The following is an 18,194-nucleotide window of genomic DNA, read 5'->3' on the forward strand; positions in this document are numbered from 1 at the left end:
ATTGTGTTCGTCTAGAATTGTAAAAAGTTCAGGTTTGGGGCACCTCAAGTGAGAGGTTTCCATGCTTACCTCCACTGAGCTTGAAAACCACACCCGCACACACTGGTGCTTCTTGCTTTGGCCACTGTGGGTTTTCTCTGAGAAGTTCTTTGGGTTAGGGAAGCAGGCAGGGCTAGACATCTCACTGGGTGCACCTGCCCCTGTGGGCCTGGCTGGGCTAGAGTGCGGACAGAAGGCGGGCGTCCGCCTTCCCGGGCGTGAGTGCGGAGCTTCGTTGTGGTGTTTTTCTGTGCAGCCTGGCAAAGGGCGTGGGTGGGCACACCCCAGCGCCGCTCATTCCTGCCTGCTCTTTCCCTGCTTCCCCCCCATGCTCGAAGGTTCCGCCAGGCCAGTCCGCTCTCAGCTGTGAGTGCTAGCAGTTTGGCTTTAAATGGGCTTGTATCTTTATTTCACTTGGGGGAAGGAGATGGGATATGGGGTCGTGGGGAAGCCGTTAAAGCGTGCTGACTGGAGCTCTCCTGGTTCCTTGGGACAGTGCTCCTGTAGGAAGGACATGGTGAAGATCTCCATGGACGTGTTTGTGAGGAAGTTCCAGCCGGAAAGGTACAAGCTTTGGAAAGCTGGGAAGGACAGCACAGTTATCGACCATACTCTGCCCACGCCAGAAGCAGCCGAGTTCCTTAAGGAGAGTGAACTGCCCCCAAGAGCCAGAAACGAGGAGTGTCCAGAGGAAGATGACATGGAAGGGCTTGAGGATGGAGAGGAGGGTGACTTAAAGAGAAGGTAACCCGGCGGCCCTCTGGGCCCAGCTGTTTGAGGGAGAGGTGCTTGGGCAGCTTCTGTAACCTGTTGAGAAGCTGTTTCTAAGTGGGGTGTTGGAGCCTCAGCTGAGGGAATTTTTATTCTTGGTAAAGAATCTAGAATCCTCAGAGCAAGGGCATCCAGGCTCTTCCTTAACAGCCATCACCCAGGAATGACCACATCTGTATGTGGACCTGTAATTGGCTGGAGTGAAGGTCACATACAAAGAGAACGTGGCTCCCTTTGAGCCAGAAAAGTCATTTTCTCATTGCCACCTGAGACTTTTTTTTTTTTTTTTTTAAATTTATTGTCTTAAATAGGCTCCATGCCCAGCTCGAACTCACCACCTCGAGATTAAGAGTCGCATGCTCTGCTGACTGAGCCATACAGGTGCCCTGTATGGAGAATGTCGTGGCTGGAATGGGACCCACAGGGGCTGGGGGGTGGCGGGATTGAGGTTGGCCAGTGTCCTCGTTGTCTGAGCGGGAGGATCTGTCTTCTGCCTTGAGCCACACGGGGAAGAAAGGAGGACTGGTTACAGGGTAGCTGTTGTAGGCCCGAGCTCCGCCAGGTACTCGGCGTACCTCATAAGCCTCACATCCAACCTCTGAGGGGGCTGGGGTTGTTTCTGTTTCCCACTGGATAAGATAGGCTGGGAGAGGTGAAGTCCCTCGTCTCTCCCACAGACGAGAGGTGGGACTCAAGTGTGAGGTGCAGTGGACAGGCTCTGGCCGGTCACTCATTTTGGGTCGTGTGTGATGTGGGTGAATGTATGTGGATGTGACTGTGTTTGTGGGCCCTTCAGAAGTGTGCTCTCTTCCTCACAGCCTCGCCAAACATCGAATAGGGACCAAGAGGCACCGGGTTTGTCTTGAAATACCGCAGGAGGTGAGTCAGAGTGAGCTTTTCCCCAAGGAGGAGCTGAGTTCCGGACAGTACGATGTGGCGGAGTGCCAGGCTGCCCTCGCTCCCGTGAGGCCCACCCACAGCTCCGTGCGGCAAGTCGAGGATGCTCTTCCCTTCCCAGGTCTGTTGGCTGTGATGTTTTCCCCACAACGTCACTGGGGTCTGTTGTGGGTTAGATACCATGTTGTGTTCAGGGTCACAGGTATTGGGGGAGATGGGTCTGTGGGCAGAGAGTGGTAGTGGAGTGTGAGAATGGCTGTGAGGAGCCCTTTGGAGAGGGGCATGCTGGGTGGAAGGTAGGAGAAGTACTGCCTCCTTCTGCCTGATGAGGGGTCGGGGAGACACTGAAGTCGGGGAAGTGATGCTGACCCAACTCTTAGGAGAGAGGTTGGAGTTTTCCAGGCAGGCAGAGAGTCGGGGCACCCAAAGGGGAGTAGGCAGGGGTGCCAGCATGGAGGTCTGAAACCACATGAGCTTTTAGGGGAGCTGGTAGTGATTTCCTGTAACTGGATTACAGGGGTGGGAAGGGTAGAAGACAGTGGTGCTAGCAGGAGATGGGGCTGGAGAAGTAGGAATGAGACGGTGAGGGGATTGGCTACCATCTTAGAGTTTGTTCTCCGTGGGGCTTGAGGGACTACCTGGATTTTAGGAAGGAAGTGGTGTGGACAGCCGCTCTACCCGCTGGGATGGTGGTTGGGGGGGCTTGGGTGAGCCTCGGGTGAGGCTTGACGGATCTGTACGGAGGCTGCCTTGGTGCACCTGCTGGGAGCCGGGCCCTGGGACCCGGCTACCTCTGTTCAGCACTTGCTCTAGCTTGGGGTCACCAGGCCTGCTGCGTTCAGGCCTTGGTTCCTGCAGATGACTTCTGAGGGTCTGTTGTGTGCCAGGCTGTGCTCCATAGTAGACACAGAACCCTGGAGATAGGTGGTAGGCTGCCTATACTCCACAGGACAAACCTGGAGGCCCGGTGTGGCTGACCAGTCGGTCCTAGATCACACAGTGACCCTGCAGGTGGCCGAGCCCGAATCGGAAGCTGCGCCGTACTCGCTGCCTGTGTTTCTCTGTGCTTTGCCCCCTTTGCTTTTCATTGGCTTCAGATGTGCATGGGGAAGTTGTCTCTGGCCAACGTGCATGTGTGTTTCAGATTATTCTGACTCCTCTGAAGTCAAATTTGAAGAGCTTAAAAATGTCAAACTAGAAGAGGAGGATGAGGAGGAAGAAGAGGAACAAGAAGCAGCTGCCTTGGATCTTTCTGTGAATCCTGCTTCTCTAGGGGGACGCCTTGTCCTCTCAGGTTCGAAAAAGAAATCATCTTCTAGCCTGGGCTCCGGTTCTTCTCGGGATTCTATTTCTTCCGATTCAGAAACCAGTGAGCCTCTGTCCTGCCGAGCCCAAGGGCAGTCGGGAGTTCTCACTGTGCACAGCTATGCCAAAGGGGATGGCAGGGTCACCGTGGGAGAGCCCTGCACAAGGAAGAAAGGGGGCGCCACCGGAAGTATCAGCGAGCGGGAGCTGACAGAGGTAAGGGCTCTGGGCAATGCTCCCTGGCTGGCATCCTGTGGAGGAGGGCGTCTGCTGGGGGCATGGGGGTGCTTGCTGCAGGTATCCAAGATGGCAGGAGAGAGCATCAGAATGGGCCTCCAGTCTGCAGTGTCAAACAGAAAGCCGGGTGGCACTGGTTCACTTCCACTTTGTTCTTTGCTGGGAGTTCCTTTTCTCTTGCCCCTGTGTGACTGTTCCAGAGAATCTAGGCGTCTTAATGACAACAGATCTCCAGGTGTTGGACACACCTGCCGACCCCACCTGCTCTAGAGGCATGAGGGTTAGAGTGGCAGTGGTTGCAGTCCTGTGCAGGCTGTGGGTGGGGATGCAATGGCTTTTCGTACCTGAAAATTCAAGGTTTTTTTTTCCTTAAAATCTCGACAGCCTTGTAGCCACCCATGGGAGTTCTCCCCCGCCCCGCCCCATATATTCTTCATCTCCCAGTACAACAGTATTGATGGAGCATCTTTTCGGAGGCCAGGATGAATTCCCAAAGCCATGAATGTGAATGTTCAGGCTTTCTTCTAGAACATGCTGTCACCAAAAGCTGTTTTGTGTAAAAAGGCTCTCTGGAACTGAGTGGGACATAACAGCCGTGTTGAATGCAACCAGATTCACGCCTACCCAAGTGACCTGTTCTTACTCGCCAGCCTCACAGCTTATGGGTCAAGTTGTAGCCTTGAGTGGGGCTGGGGTGGGGTTGGAGTCAGTGCAGAAAAGTTTTAGTTTTTCCCCATTTCCTTACCTTTCCCTTTGAAAAATTGGTCTTTGACGAGTTTTTATTATGAGATGTTTTGAAAGTCTGTGCAAATGGAGAACCATCCCCAGCCCCTCATGTATACTCATCTCTGGATGTTAGCATTCGACCTGTTGGCTTTCTCTGTTTTTGGCTGAAATACTAACCCCGAACCCGTGGTAAAGTTCTTCCAAGTAGAGGATGGTTGTGGTTGGTTTGTCCCTTGTCTTTCTTTTCTGCCTTCCCTCAGTCCCAGGGCTCAGTTTCTGTAGATGTCCTTTCCCACCACACGTCCCTCCTTTCGTCTGGCAGGGCAGGCCGCTGAGCTGAGGACTGTGTTTCCTCCTTCTCGTTGCCTCTCGTGGCTGCTGTCTGCTCTCCTGCGGCAGCTTCCACAAGAGGTGGCTTCCCACCTTGGACACCGGAACCCCTTATGGTCCCTGATGCTACATCTGAGCCATTCCTCTTCGCAAAGCTCTTGGGTCCTCATTGACTCTGCTGTCACGCTGTAGGTCACACGGTCCTCGAGCAGTATCCCCCTGACTTTCTTGCTTCTGGTTCTAGTCACAACCACAGAAGCAGCTAACGATAGCAGAGAGTTACTATATGCTAAATACTTTCTCCATATGGTTTAGACTGTATGTTACTGGTAAGTTAATCTTACCACAGAGGCAAGTTGTCTATGTGTGTTTGGTGGGAGGAGCCAACAAGTAATTCCCATCTTTTTTCCTCTCAAATTAGGAACCAGTTAAGGAATGGATGCAGGAGTCGGGTATATGGAGCTCAGAATGTTACTTTGTTATCAGTTAAAATGATTAAAGGAGGTGGCTTTTAACCTATGGCCTAATGGCTCTGCTGCTCATTTAACCTCAGTGAGACCGGTTACCTACCTAGTCCCTAGGCAGCTGTGGAGGATGCAGGCCTCTCATAGTGGCTGAATGTTTTCCACTTGCCTTTCATGAGTGGAGGACACAGACCTGAGGGTACTCCCTCCGCCAAAGGCAGACCCCGACGTGGTAAAGCTCACTAAGGTCCAAGGGCTGGGGAGAAAAGCCGGGAGACCTTCCATGTGGAGATAAGCTAGGAGAAGGAGGTCTGACGTGCCTTTTATTCCTGCTCAAAGACCATGAGTGCCTTCCTGGCTCCTTTTTTTATATCTGTGTGGCTTTTTTTTTTTTTTAAAAGATTTTATTGATTTACTTGACAGAGATCACAAGTAGGCAGAGGGGCAGGCAGGGGGGGGGGGAAGCAGGCTTCTTGCTGAGCAGAGAGCCTGATGTGGGGCTCAATCCCAGGACCCAGAGGTCATGACCTGAGCCAAAGGCAGAGGCTTAACCAACTGAGCCACCCAGATGGCCTTCTTAGCTTTCTTTTCTGATGGTAATACCATTCTCCACTGCATCATCACCCGGCCCCTTGCCCCCAACTTCCTGGATACACTGCCTCTTTTTTTTTTTTTTTTTAAGATTTTATTTATTTATTTGAGAGAGGGAGAGAGCATGAGTAAGAGGGTAGGAGCAGAGAGAGGGACAAGCAGACTCCCCACTGAGCGTGGAGCCTAATGTGGGGCTCAATTCCAGGGACTCCGAGATCATGACCTGAGTCACAACCCTACACTCAACCAGTGAGCCATCCAGGTGTCCCTGTGCTGCCATCTTTGAACTACTTCACATTCTTTTTTTTTTTTTTTTAAGATTTTATTTATTTATTTGACAGACAGAGATCACAAGTAGGCAGAGAGGAGGAAGCAGGCTCCCTGCTGAGCAGAGATCCCAGGACCCTGAGGTCATGACCTGAGCCGAAGGCAGCGGCTTAACCCACTGAGCCACCCAGGTGTCCCACTACTTCACATTCTTTAAAAATAACTTGGCTGCTCTGCCTCTTTGCTTTAAAACTCTGTAATCACATACAGCATGGCTGCTTGGGGCTAGGACTGTGTCTTTAGGGAGCTCAGAGTCTAGATGTGAACAAATAAAGCCACTCCTTCGGGATAAGTGTTGTAGTCCAAGTGGAAGTATTAGTAGCTCAGCCTGGGGTTGGGGTTAAGAGTATGGGGAGACTGCAGAGAAGCAGGCCTTGTAGCTAGTCTGAAGGTTTGCAGGAGTGTGCGTGGTGGCTGGAGGGAAATGGGGAAGGGAGTCCAGGAGAGGAGTGTATTCTAAATGGTGATGGTCACATATGCCAGGGTCAAAGCATGTGCGGAGTTTGGTTGATTGCAGGCATATGGGTCTGGAGAGGGCCTTGGGAGGTGCTGTGGAGGGTCTGCATGTGTGCCATGAAGCAGCTTGACTTTGGAAGGTTAACTGCCATTTGTTTCTGGAGATTGGAGCATTCTAGAATACATTTTTAAGTGCACAAAGCTGCATGTGGAGTCATAAAGTAAACTCACAGATGCTCCTGGCTGGGGCTTGATGGTTGTCAGTACTTGGCCACGCTTGCTTCACTTCTCCTTTTGTCATGTGAAGCACTCCTACTGTATTTGTTCTTTACATTTTAGGTTGGTTTGTTTTTAATTGTGCTAAAGTATATATGACATAAAATCTGTCATTTCAACTGCTTTTTCATGTACAGTTCAGTGGCTTCCTGTGCCTTCTTGTGTATAGTGTGGCCATCACCAGGCTGCAGGCGGCTCTGAGGTGGGAGGAGGCAGGGAGTCCTCGACACGCGTCTCTCCTGGAACAGTTCTCTTGCTGATTGGAGCCCAGCCCTTTTCAAAAGTCACTACTCATTGCTTGCCATCTGCGTGCCCTCCTACCTCGAACACTGGCAGCGCTTGGCTGCCTTTTTACGACAGTGTGTCGTACTCTCCGGACGGTTGTCCTAGGCAAACTGCCAGGAGCCAGGCCCTGTGCCACACCAGCCTGGCTTCTTTGGGCACCAGCATGGTCCTGGATCTTGGCCCATGAGCCCTCTGTAAACGAGGAAGGCATGAATGGAAGTTTAGTTTTAGTAGGAAGCTGACATCAGGATTGATTGTGTTGGAATGGGGGACTGACAGTCAAGGTTTGTGGCAGAAGCTGAACCACTTTACCCACCCTTGGAGAGGTCTAATCGCATTCTATCTATATTTGGAAGTAGCTGGGTTTTGAAGAGCACCCTTGTGGCCCTCCTGCCCCCACTTTGGGCATCCCACACGCTGTAATTCGGGCCTCTTGCTGTTGAGTTAATGTGCTGCTCTGTGTCAAGGGCCCTGGTAAAAGCACCCAGGTTGACTGACTGCTGAAGCACCAGAGCCATAGTGATGTGTCTGTTGTAACATTTCTTGTTAGTTGAAGCTGCTTTGAAAAAGTTCCCAAAACAAGGAGGGAGTAGTTGGTTATTCTCTTTCGGGACAAGCCCGATGAAGAACATTGACCTTGACCTGGTGCCTGACCTTAGAAAAGGGGGAACAGAGAACTCAGGAGCCTGAGCGCTAGCTCTTACAGGCAGGGGTGCTATCACACCCCATCCTCCCAAAGAACCTGTGGTGGGGGCAGATTTCACTGCTCCCACTCAATGAGTGGAACACTACTTGGCCTGGGCTCACACAGCTAGAGCTAGGGTTGTAACCTAGCCCTTGCTGCTACACAGTGAAGGAATTTAGAAGTCGGAGCATATCTCAGGGAGGAAGGCTATGCAGAGACCACAGAGCAGAGTAGTAGTTAGGCCGGAAGATGAGAAAATATGGAACAGTATTTAACTATTTGAATAGATCAGACTACTTTGGTCCGAGGCAAAGGGACAGTAATGGAAAGGACAGAGACTTGAGACTCGCACACCAAGTCCACCTCTGGATGGGCCACGAGCTCCTTGAGGCCAGAGATCGTGTGTCACGGGTGTCTGCATTACCGCCACCCAAGCACGGTATGCAGGATGCATAGGCTGGCATGCAGGAGTCAATTGGAACAAACAGGGCTGGAGTTTGGCATCTTCTTTCCCAGAGCTACCTTCTGGTGTTCTTGGTCTTGACCCCTGTACTTCCAGCATTTGGACCTCCTAAATGACCTATTTATATCTCCTGCCCCACGCTCATTTCCTATTGCCGCTTTTTACAAGTTCCCAGCAACTGAGAGTCTGAGGCCAGTACAGATTTATTATCTTCCAGTTCTTCAGGAGTCTGACATGGGAGGCTCCAGAGGGAGACGTCTTGTCCTGTCCAGCTTCTTCAGGCTGCTCACATTCCTTGGCTGGTGGCCTTTTTCTTCTGTCTACAAAAGCAGCCACATCTGCCAAGTCTTGTTCACATCACATCACTCAGATACCAAGTCTTCTGCTTCCGTCTTCATTATTAAGCACTGCTTGATTACACTGGGCCTGCCCAGAGAATCTAGGATAATCTTACTGTTTTATCCGATGAGCAAACTTAATAATGTTTTGTCCTGTCAACGTAACATTCACAGGGATTAGAACTGCACATCTCTGGGGGACCGTTACTCTGTCTGCGGAAGGCTTAGTATCTCTCCTCTCACAGGCTTCTTCGCTCTCTGCCTGTAAAACCATATGCAGGGGCATTTGGGTGACTCAGTGGTTAAGTGTCTGCCTTTGGCTTAGGTCATGATACCAGGATTGAGTCCCACATCAGGGTCCCTGCTCAGCGGGGAGCCTCTTTTCCCTCTCCAGCTCCCCTGTGTTTGTGTTCCCTCTCACTGTCTCTCTTTGTTATAAATAAATAAAAATCTTAAAAAAAAAATCATATGTAGGGGCGCTTGGGTGGCTCAGTGGGTTAAAGTCTCTGCCTTCGGCTCAGGTCATGATCCCAGGATCCTGGGATGGAGCCCCACATTGGGCTCTCTGCTCGGCAGGGAGCCTGTCCTCCCTCCCCACCCTACACCCTCCCCCCCGCCCTCTGCCTGCTGCTCTGCCTACTTGTGATCCCTCTCTCTCTGTCAAACAAAATCTTAAAAAAAAAAAAAAAATCCTGATATCTCCCAGTTGCTGTGTCCTTTGGCCCCTTCCTGCTCAGCTCTTCGGCATCCCTTGGCACTGTGGCGTTCCCCTCCTTGCTTTCTATATTCCTCCCGTATTCTCTGTGGCTGGATCTCTTTTCTGTTTTCTTTCCTTTTCTAAAGATTTTATTTATTTGAGAGAGATAATGAGAGCAAGAGCAGGGAGCAAAGGGAGAAACAGGCTCGACCCCAGGACGATCCCAGGACGAGAAGATCATGACCTGAGCTGATGGCAGATGCTTAATCTGCTGAGCCACCCACATGCCCCTGGATCTCCCTTTTCTCTTCCTCCTTCTATTCCGGAGGGCATGTTCTACATTCAGTTTATCTTCCACTGGTAATATCTACTCCCATGGTTTCAATCCTGAGCCTGATTCTCAGCATCCCTAAATCTACAGCTCTTGCTCTGACTTCCTTTTTGCCCCTCTTGGGTGTTTGCAGAGAAGCAGGGCAGGTGGTAGTGCCTATCATGTTTAACTTGGCTTTTTTTTTTCTTCCTCCTTTTCCTTTTTTTTTTTTTTAAACGTGGCTTGTTATTCCTCCCCCTTCATCCTCGAGAATCCTCTTAAGTCTCTCTCACCTTGATGACCCAGACTGGAAATTCCATCATTTCTGGTTCCTTTTATTTTTTCTTACTTCTAGTCTCTGCCACTGCCACATCCCAGATATAGGCCTGTTATCTAGGTGGTCTTCGAAGGCAGAATGTAAGAAGATTATTGGGATACAGAAATAATGGGACTTTATTTATTTACTTTTTAATTTTACTTTAAGTAAACTATGCCACACCTGGAGCTTAAACTCACAACCCTAAGATCAAGAGGCTTTGCTCTACTGACTTAGCCAGCCAGGCTCCTCATTGGAATTCTATTTTTATCTTTATCTTTTTATAGTCTTTTTTTTTTTTTTTAATTAAGATTTATTGGGGCTTCCAGGTGGCTCAGTCAGTTAAGCATCTGCCTTCGGCTTGGGTCATGATCCCAGAGTCCTGGGACTGAGCCCCACATCGGGCTCCCTGCTCAGCAGAGAGCCTGTTTCTACCTCTCCCTCTTTCTGTTGCTCCCCTTGCTTGTGCGCTTGTGCTTTCTGTCAAATAAATAAAATATTTTTAAATATATATTTATTTATTTGAGAGCGAGCATGCACGTGCATGGTGGTAAGGGGAGGGAATTAGGGGCAGAGGGAGAGTATCTGAAGTAGACCCTGTGCTGAGCGCAGAGTTCCCTGCAAGGCTCGATTTCATAACCCTGATATCACAACCTGAGCAGAAACCAGTAGTTGAATGTTTAACCAGCTGCACTATCCAGATACCTTTATAGTCTATTCTTGTTTCAAAATGTACATGAGCACATTGGTGTATATAATTTGTTAGTATGGTGGGAGTGCGTGTCTCTGAAGTTATTTTTTTTTCCCATGGTAGCTCTGTGAAATAAATTTAATGAGTCTAGTTTTCCAGTTTGTTTCAGCCAAAGAACCCTTTCTTTAAGTAAAATCTTACTCACTTAAAAAATATAAATCAGGGGCAGCTGGGTGGCTCAGTTTAAGTGTCTGCCTTCAGCTCAGGTCTTGATCTCCGGGTTCTGGGATTGAGCCCCACATCAGGCTCCGTGTTCAGTGGGGAGTCTGCTTCTCTCCCTCTGCTCTGTGTACGACTCATGCTCTCTCGAGTGTGATCGCTGCTCTCTCTCTCTCTCAAATAAAATCCTTAAAAAAGGTATAAAAAGCAGGGCTGTTTTGGTTGGAGGCTCTTGAGCTTTTTATTTTAAAAGATTTTATTTATTTGACACAGAGAGCACTTCAGCAGGGGGAGTGGCAGAGGGAGAGGCAGAAGCAGACTCTCTGCTGATCAGGGACCTGATGCAGGGAGCCTGATGCAGGGCTCAATCCCAGGCCCCTGGGATCACGACCTGACCCTACGCTTCATGACTGAGCCACCCAGGCACCCCTAGGGGCCTTCTTGATGTGCACTTGGGAAATTGTTGGTTTAGCCTGGTTTAATTCAACTGAGCACCTTGGAGTCTCTGAATTAGTATTTTAAAAATATTTTTTGGGTAAATACGCAGATTACTGGATTGTCAGGTAATGTTGTTTTTAATTTTTTAAAAAAACTGCCATATTGTTTTCCACAGTGGCTGCACCAGTTGCATTCCCATTAACAGCAAAAGGGTTCCTTTTTCTTCACATCTTCATCGATACCTGTTTCTTGTGTTAATTTTTGCCATCCTGACAGGTGTGAAGTGATACCTTGTCATGGTTTTGATCTGTATTTCTGTAATGATGAGTAATGTTGAGCATCTTGTCATGTGTCTGTGGGCCATTTGGGTGTTTTCTTTAGAGAAATGTCTGTTCTCCTGTCTTCTGCTCAGTTTTAATTGGATTATTTGGTTTTGGGTTATTGTTGGGTTTCGGGTATTTGTGTTATAGGAGTTCTTTATGTATTTTGTATACTAATCCTTTATCGGATATATTTTTTGCAAGTGTCTTCTCTGATTCCGTAGGCTGCCTTTTAGTTTTGTTGATTGTTTTCTTCACTGTGCAGAAGCTTTTTATTTTGCTGTAGTCCCAGTTGGTTGTTTTTGCTTTTGTTTCCCTTGCCTCAGGAGAGACCTATCTAGAAAAAGTTATTGTGGCCAATGTCAGAGAAATTACTGTTTGTGCTCTTTTCTAGAATTTTTATGGTTTCAGGTCTCACATTTAGGTCTTTAATGCATTTTGAATTAATTTTTGTGTCTGATATAAGAAATTGGTCCAGTTTCATTCTTTTGCCTGTGGCTGTCCAGTTTTCCAAACACCATTTGTTGGCATATTTTTACATTATTTCCCTGTGGCATATTATATTATTAATTAGTTGAATCTTAGTTGGCTATATAGTTGTGGGTTTGCTCCTGGATTTTCTGTGCCATTGATCTGTGAGTCTGTATGTCATTAACATACTCTTTTGATTACAGCATCTTTGTAACATAACTTGAAGTCTGGAATTGTGATGCCTCTAGTTTTTTCTTTTTCAAAATTGTTTCAGCTACTGGGGGTCTTTTGTGGTTCCATTCAAATGTGAGGATTGTTCTGGGTAGTGTAGACATTTTAACAGTATTTCCTCTTCCAATTCATGAGCAGGGAATGAATGCCTTTCCATTTCTTTGTGTTGCCTTCAATTTTTTTCATCAGTGGGTTTTTTTTTTTTTTTAATTTTTATTATTTTTTTTATCACTGTTTTCTATTTTTCAGGGTACAGGTCTGTCACTTCTTTGGTTAAGTTTATTTCTAGGTATCTTATTATTTTGTCATAAAGGAGATTGTTTTCTTAATTTCTCTTTTTGCTGCTTCATTATTGGTATATAGAAATGCAGATTTCTGTAGGTTGATTTTGTCTCCTGCGACTTTACTGAATTTCTTTATTAGTTCTAGCAGTTTTTTGGTGGCATCTTGGGTTTTCCATATATGGTATTGTGTTATCTGTAAGTGGTAAAAATTTTACTACTTCCTTATCAGTTTGGGTGCCTTTTATTTCTTGTCTGATTGTTGTGGCTAGGACGTCCGGTATTGTTGAATAAAGTGAGGAGACTGGACATCCTTGTCTTGACCTTAGAGGAAAAGCTCTATTTTTTTCCCACTGAGGATGTTAGCTGTGGATTTTTCATATATGGCCTTAATTATGTTGAGTTATGTTCCCTCTAAACTTACTCTGTTGAGGGTTTTGATCATGAATGGATATTATACTTTGTCAAGTGCTTTTTTTCTGAGAGGATGACCGAGTTTTAAATACATTGATTGGAAAGAAAGTCATGTGGTATTACTGACTCTGTCTTGTACATCCTAAACCTAATTGTATTTGCTCTGCCATTATTTAAATACAGCGCTAATTACATTGACTTTTGCTTTTGTAGCTAGGCTGGAGTTTTATTTTTTTTTATTTTTTTTTATTTTTAAAGATTTTATTTATTTGACAGAGAGAGATCACAAGTAGGCAGAGAGGCAGGCAGAGAGGCAGGCAGAGGAGAGAGGAGGAAGCAGGCTCCCTGCTGAGCAGAGAGCCCGATGCGGGACTCGATCCCAGGACCCTGAGATCACGACCTGAGCTGAAGGCAGCGGCTTAACCCACTGAGCCACCCAGGCACCCCTAGGCTGGAGTTTTAGATGTGCACTCTGTCCTGTTTCCACGAGGAATAACTGAGGAATGAACAGTATCAGCTAGAGCTGAGGGCTTGACAGCCCATCAGGAGAGGCTGGCCTATTTTACTTTAGTGGGTCAGCTGTTCCTCACCCCTTCGGATGTCCTCTAGCTTTATAAGTCCAATGGCCTAGCTGCCTGGCTCTCTCTGACAGGTGCTGCTGCCCTTCTGGTCCAAGAAAAGGAGCACCTGGTTTCTCTGGGGCTCTGGGAGATGCAGTCTCATGACTGTGAGCTTAAGGGAGGGGGCGTGGCATTCCTGTAGAGTACATTTATTTTTGGTACATTTGTTTCAGGCTGCTTCTGAGAGGAACAGGAGCCACACTTACAAGGCACAAATTTTGCCCTAAAATGTTTACATAATCCTAGTTTAGATTAGTTTGCACGGTACTGTCGTTTTGGTTTTTCCAAAGCCAGGTGTGTTCTGTTTGGCTTTATATTTCTTTGTGTCTCCCTGTGCCTGTCCTTTCCCTTGCCTTTCTTTGTAAGACCAACTTCTGCTATGTCCCAAAGTGGAGGCAAGACCAATTTGATTTCTTCTTGTGTTTTGCCCAGGTGGCGGATGAATACATGTTTTCCCTGGAGGAGAACAAGAAGTCCAAGGGCCGTCGTCAGCCCTTAAGCAAGCTCCCCCGCCATCACCCACTTGTGTTGCAGGATTGTGTCAGTGATGATGGTAAGTGTTGTCTTCTCTCCTCACCAGGAAGAAGAAAGTGTTTCACCCCATTAGGACTCGCAGTGACAGGACATTGGGAGGCCCAGCTGAGTGTCAGCGGTGGGCCAGTGGCTTAGCTCTTCTCCCAGGTACTCCACAAAGAGGACAGGATCTCACTTGATGCTTAATTTATAATCATATTTCTTTGTATGTCTGTGTATCTTGTAATGTGTCTAATACAGGATGATCGCATGCAGGGTTTTCTCTTTCTCTATTAGGAAGTACAGGCTGATTTTTCTGGATAGCACTTCTGTCAAAGATGCCAAGCCCAATGCTGAATGTGTAGCTACAGAGATAACTAAGATATGTCCATGCCCTCAAAAAGCTCACAAGGTAGTGGGGCAAACTGACAGGTAAACAGATCCAAAGAAAGGAGATGTTAAACAGCACAGAAGGGTGCGCAAAGAGAGATTCAGAGGGAGCCATTCATTTAAATGGCCAGGTCAGGGTGTGCTGGGTGGGGCCAGAGTGAGGTTGGGGGAGACTGAAGAGGGAGGCCTTGCTCTAGTGGGTTTTAAGTGGCCAGACGGACATTAAAAGGATTGCTCCTAGTGACTGCTTCTTGAGAATGGCTTTGAGGGCAACAGATGGGCTTTTGTCTTGGTCTCTGAGAGACAGGGGAGGGTCTGAAGCAGGATGATGGTGGTAAGGATGGGGGAGGGATATAGTGAAGGTGTTGAGCACAAAGTCATTTGGTTTTGGGGGTTGGGTGTAGACTGTGAGTGTGGTAGGGACTGGAGAAACCTGAGTTCAGTGCCTCCTTGCCTTCTAGCTTTGGTTGGAATTAGAAACCTTGTTAAGTGTCTGTGGAGGATGTAGACTTGGGGCCAAGCAGAAGTGGTGTTTGATACCTTTTTAAAAAAAATTATTCAGAATGGGGCACCTGGATGGCTCAGTTGGTTAAGTGTCTGACTCTTGATTTCAGCTCAGATCATGATCTCAGGGGTCATAGGATAGAGCCTTGCACCAGGCCCTGCACTCAGTGGGGTCTGCTTGAGGTTCCTTTCCTTTTGCTCTCCCTCTGCCCCCAACCCCTGTGCTTGCTTTCTCTCAAATAAATATTAAAAATTTTTATAAAACTTACTTTTTTTTTTTTCTTTTTGAAGTGTAGTTGACACGGGACAACTGTGTTACTCTGTGCTGACCAAGTGTAGCTACTGTCTGTTTGGTGCCTTTACCTGGAGTAAGTGAGGCTGCCGGGGAGAGGGCAGAGACTGGGGTAGGAAGGCACGAAGAGGGGCCTGTGACAGAGACAGAAGGGGAAAGGCAGGCATTGGGGTGGAACTAGGAACTTCGTCTATCGCCGGAGCTCAGGGTTTTTGCATCAGCTCAGCGTGGTCTTTTATGCGGCCTGGAGCTCAGAGTTCTAGGAATGTGAGCGTATGTGGGTGAGTCTCTGGCAGGTCCCTTGTTAAAATTGACTAATGCTAGGCCCTTTCTTACCCTGCCCCATCCTTCCTGGCACCAGTGCTGGCTGGGAAGATCCAGAGTCTGACCAGCCTCTCTGCTCCATAAGCAGGCCCCACGTTCTCTTTCTGATCTGATCCTGGCGCCCACCTCTGCTGTTTCCCTCGGTGTTAGGATTGTGGTAAGTGGGGAAAGTCTTTTGAGGTCCAAGGCCAGACCTTGAGTCAGAGCCTTAGGAAGTCTTCTGTGCTCTTGCTCTGGCCCAGATGGGGCTTGGGTTCTCCAGATAGTAGCAGCCTAGCTTCAGGATTTCCAGCCCCAGTGCTGTAGAGGCTCTAAATACAGGGTGTAGACCATTGGAAAAACAAAGTTATAAAGTGAACAGAATTACTGTGCAAAGGTGACCACTTGCATGTTTCAGTGTGTTAATTTTCCTGATTTTTCTAGTCAAATACTGGATTGTATCCATGTATGTCTTTTTATAATTTTTTTTTTAAGATTTTACTTATTTATTTGACAGAGAGAGATCACAAGTAGGCAGAGAGGCAGGCAGAGAGAGAGAGAAGAGGAAGCAGGCTCCCTGCCAAGCAGAGAGCCGATGCGGGGCTTGATCCCAGGACCCTGAGATCATGACCCGAGCCGAAGGCAGAGGCTTAACCCACTGAGCCACCCAGGCGCCCCTGTCTTTTTATAATAATGTAGTTGAGATCATAACATATGGCCTCCTGCTCTTTATGATCAGTTTCAAGTGCGGAGAAGTTGGAGGAATGAAAACTCCCGTATCTGGCAGTGGATTCTCCCATCTTCTCCCATTTTCAGCCCGTTTTAATTTTTCCATCCTTATCCCAAAAATGTGTTTTATAGCTTTTTCCCTTTAAACCAGTATAAACCAAACCAGGGTCATCCATTTCAAAGCTTTGTTTCTTTAAAGATTTTATTTATTTAATTTTTTATTTTTTTATTAGCATATAAAGTAGTATTATTAGCCCCAGGGGTATAGGTCTGTGAATCGCCAGGTTTACACACTTCACAGCACTCACCATAGCACATACTTTCCCCAGTGTCAATCACCCAGCCACCCTCTCCCTAAACCCCCTGCCCCCCTGCAACCCTCAGTTTGTTTTGTGAGATTAAGAATCTCTTATGGTTTGTCTCCCTCCCAATCCCATCACAAAGCTTTGTTTCTTTAGTTTCTCTTAGTCTAGCATGTGTCCCACACCCCTTACCCAATTTTTTTTTAATGGAGGCATAAATACTCATGAAATACATACGTATGTCTTATTTGCACATCTCAGTGATGTTTTGTATGTGTAAACTGTAAAATTCCTGCACGTTTCATTTAACATCTAAGTGGGGTGATTTTTGGCCACCGTGGTTTTGTAAACAGAGCACGATGGGGCGCCTGGGTGGCTCAATGGGTTAAGTCTCTGCCTTCGGCTCGGGTCATGATCTCAGGGTCCTGGGATCGAGCCCCACATCGGGCTCTCTGCCCAGCAGGGAGCTGCTTCCCCCCACACCTCTCTCTGTCTGCCTCTCTGCCTGCTTGTGATCTGTCAAGTAAATAAAAAACAAAAAAACAAAAAACAAAAAACAGAGCACGTCACTGTTAGTTTTTCTCTTGTGATTGGGAGGCTGTTTCTGTTTCTTCTATTCTATCTTGGTCACTCTGTTTTGGCCAGGGTAAGGAAAATACCTGCTTTGGTTTCGGCACTGTGGTTGCTGGCTGGGGCTGGTCGATGGGACTCATAGGGGCTGATTTTAGTTGTCTGTAATGGCCTCACGATGTTACAGTGTACTTCCCTGAGGTCGTACACATGGCGCCCATCAGGTCTCATTAGAGTCAACATGACTCTGAAGGCCCAGTGGGTAACTTTGTACACTGAGCTGGAGTTGCCAGAAATGAACAAGGAAATGGGCAGCTAGTGCAGGTGTGTACCAGAGTGTTCCTTGGGCTGCTCTGCATAGAGCTGTACAGGGCCTCTTCAGAGTGATTCTATCTTGGAAGCAGTGGGATCACTGCAGGGGTTGTAGCTGGGGATTCCAAATGTCCGCACATAGTATGATACAGTGATCCCATGGAGGTCGTCCCGTGGTGTGGCTGGCACAGAGCTGGTCTCATGTCAGGTGCTGCCTACTTGGACCTTTTTTTGGACTCATTTGCCAAAGAAGGACATCCCAAATGTAACCTCTTGTACTTGGCCTCACTTGGGGGAGCATCTGGAGAAACACCGTGGATTAGTTTATTTCAATATTTGTGGTTCTTTTTACCAAAGATGGTCTTCATTGACCCATAATTTTAGAGTTACTGTGTTTTCCTACCTCCTTGACCTTGCTTCTGTTGGAATCTGGTGGGCTCTGCCCATCTCACTGATTTAAGGGGAACTGTAAAGTGTGCACTTTTATCCCTTCCGTCTTGTTTTACGAGCACAGTTTTTTGTTTTCTGTTCAGCAGTGTGTCTCTTCCTCTTCCTTCCTCAGGCAGTGCTGAGGCCCGCTGAATCTCATGCTCTGCTGGCTAGGGCAATGAAGAGAAACAGACTAGAGGTCTGAGAAAGACCACATAGTAAATATTTCAGGCTTTTTTCCTTCTGTCACATACTCTTCTTAGTTTCTTTCCCTTAATCTGTTAAAGATAGAAAAATAATTCTTAGTTCCCCAAGTGGATCGCATTTGTCCTGTGGGCCATTGTGTGCTAGGCTTTGGTCTAGACTCAAAGTGCTACATCCTTTGGCTAGGAAAGAGGGTTTGTCTTGGTTGCAGTCTACTCTCATCCTCCAAGCAGAGCCAGGATGGTTGGGGATCCCTGTCCAGAAAAGGCAGAGACCCCACAGATCTTTCCTGAGGGAGCTGGAAAGTTCTGACCAAGGCACATGGTATAAAAACTTGGAAGCCTTGCCGTTTCTTTGTTATTTTTGTTCCTTATTTCCCTTCAGTGCAACTACAGAGGAAACTCTTAAAAGGTAGGGACTCAACATGCTGGCATATTGGAGGCAGCAA

General features: G+C 47.5%; 1 protein-coding gene across 2 annotated transcripts in view; it reads left to right on the forward strand.

Moving 5' to 3' along the window:
- Window positions 1-18,194, forward strand: part of KDM4A (lysine demethylase 4A) — a 45,995-nt gene that overhangs the window by 12,582 nt on the left and 15,219 nt on the right. For both annotated transcript variants that reach the window (XM_059136927.1, XM_059136928.1), the window contains exons 9-12: window positions 536-783; window positions 1,629-1,828; window positions 2,852-3,228; window positions 13,631-13,751. In XM_059136927.1, the coding sequence (XP_058992910.1) occupies window positions 536-783; window positions 1,629-1,828; window positions 2,852-3,228; window positions 13,631-13,751 (946 nt within the window). The remainder of the gene's footprint in view (window positions 1-535; window positions 784-1,628; window positions 1,829-2,851; window positions 3,229-13,630; window positions 13,752-18,194) is intronic.

Source organism: Mustela lutreola, chromosome 10 (assembly GCF_030435805.1).
Source record: "Mustela lutreola isolate mMusLut2 chromosome 10, mMusLut2.pri, whole genome shotgun sequence".
In the NCBI taxonomy this organism is placed as follows: Eukaryota; Metazoa; Chordata; class Mammalia; order Carnivora; family Mustelidae; genus Mustela; species Mustela lutreola.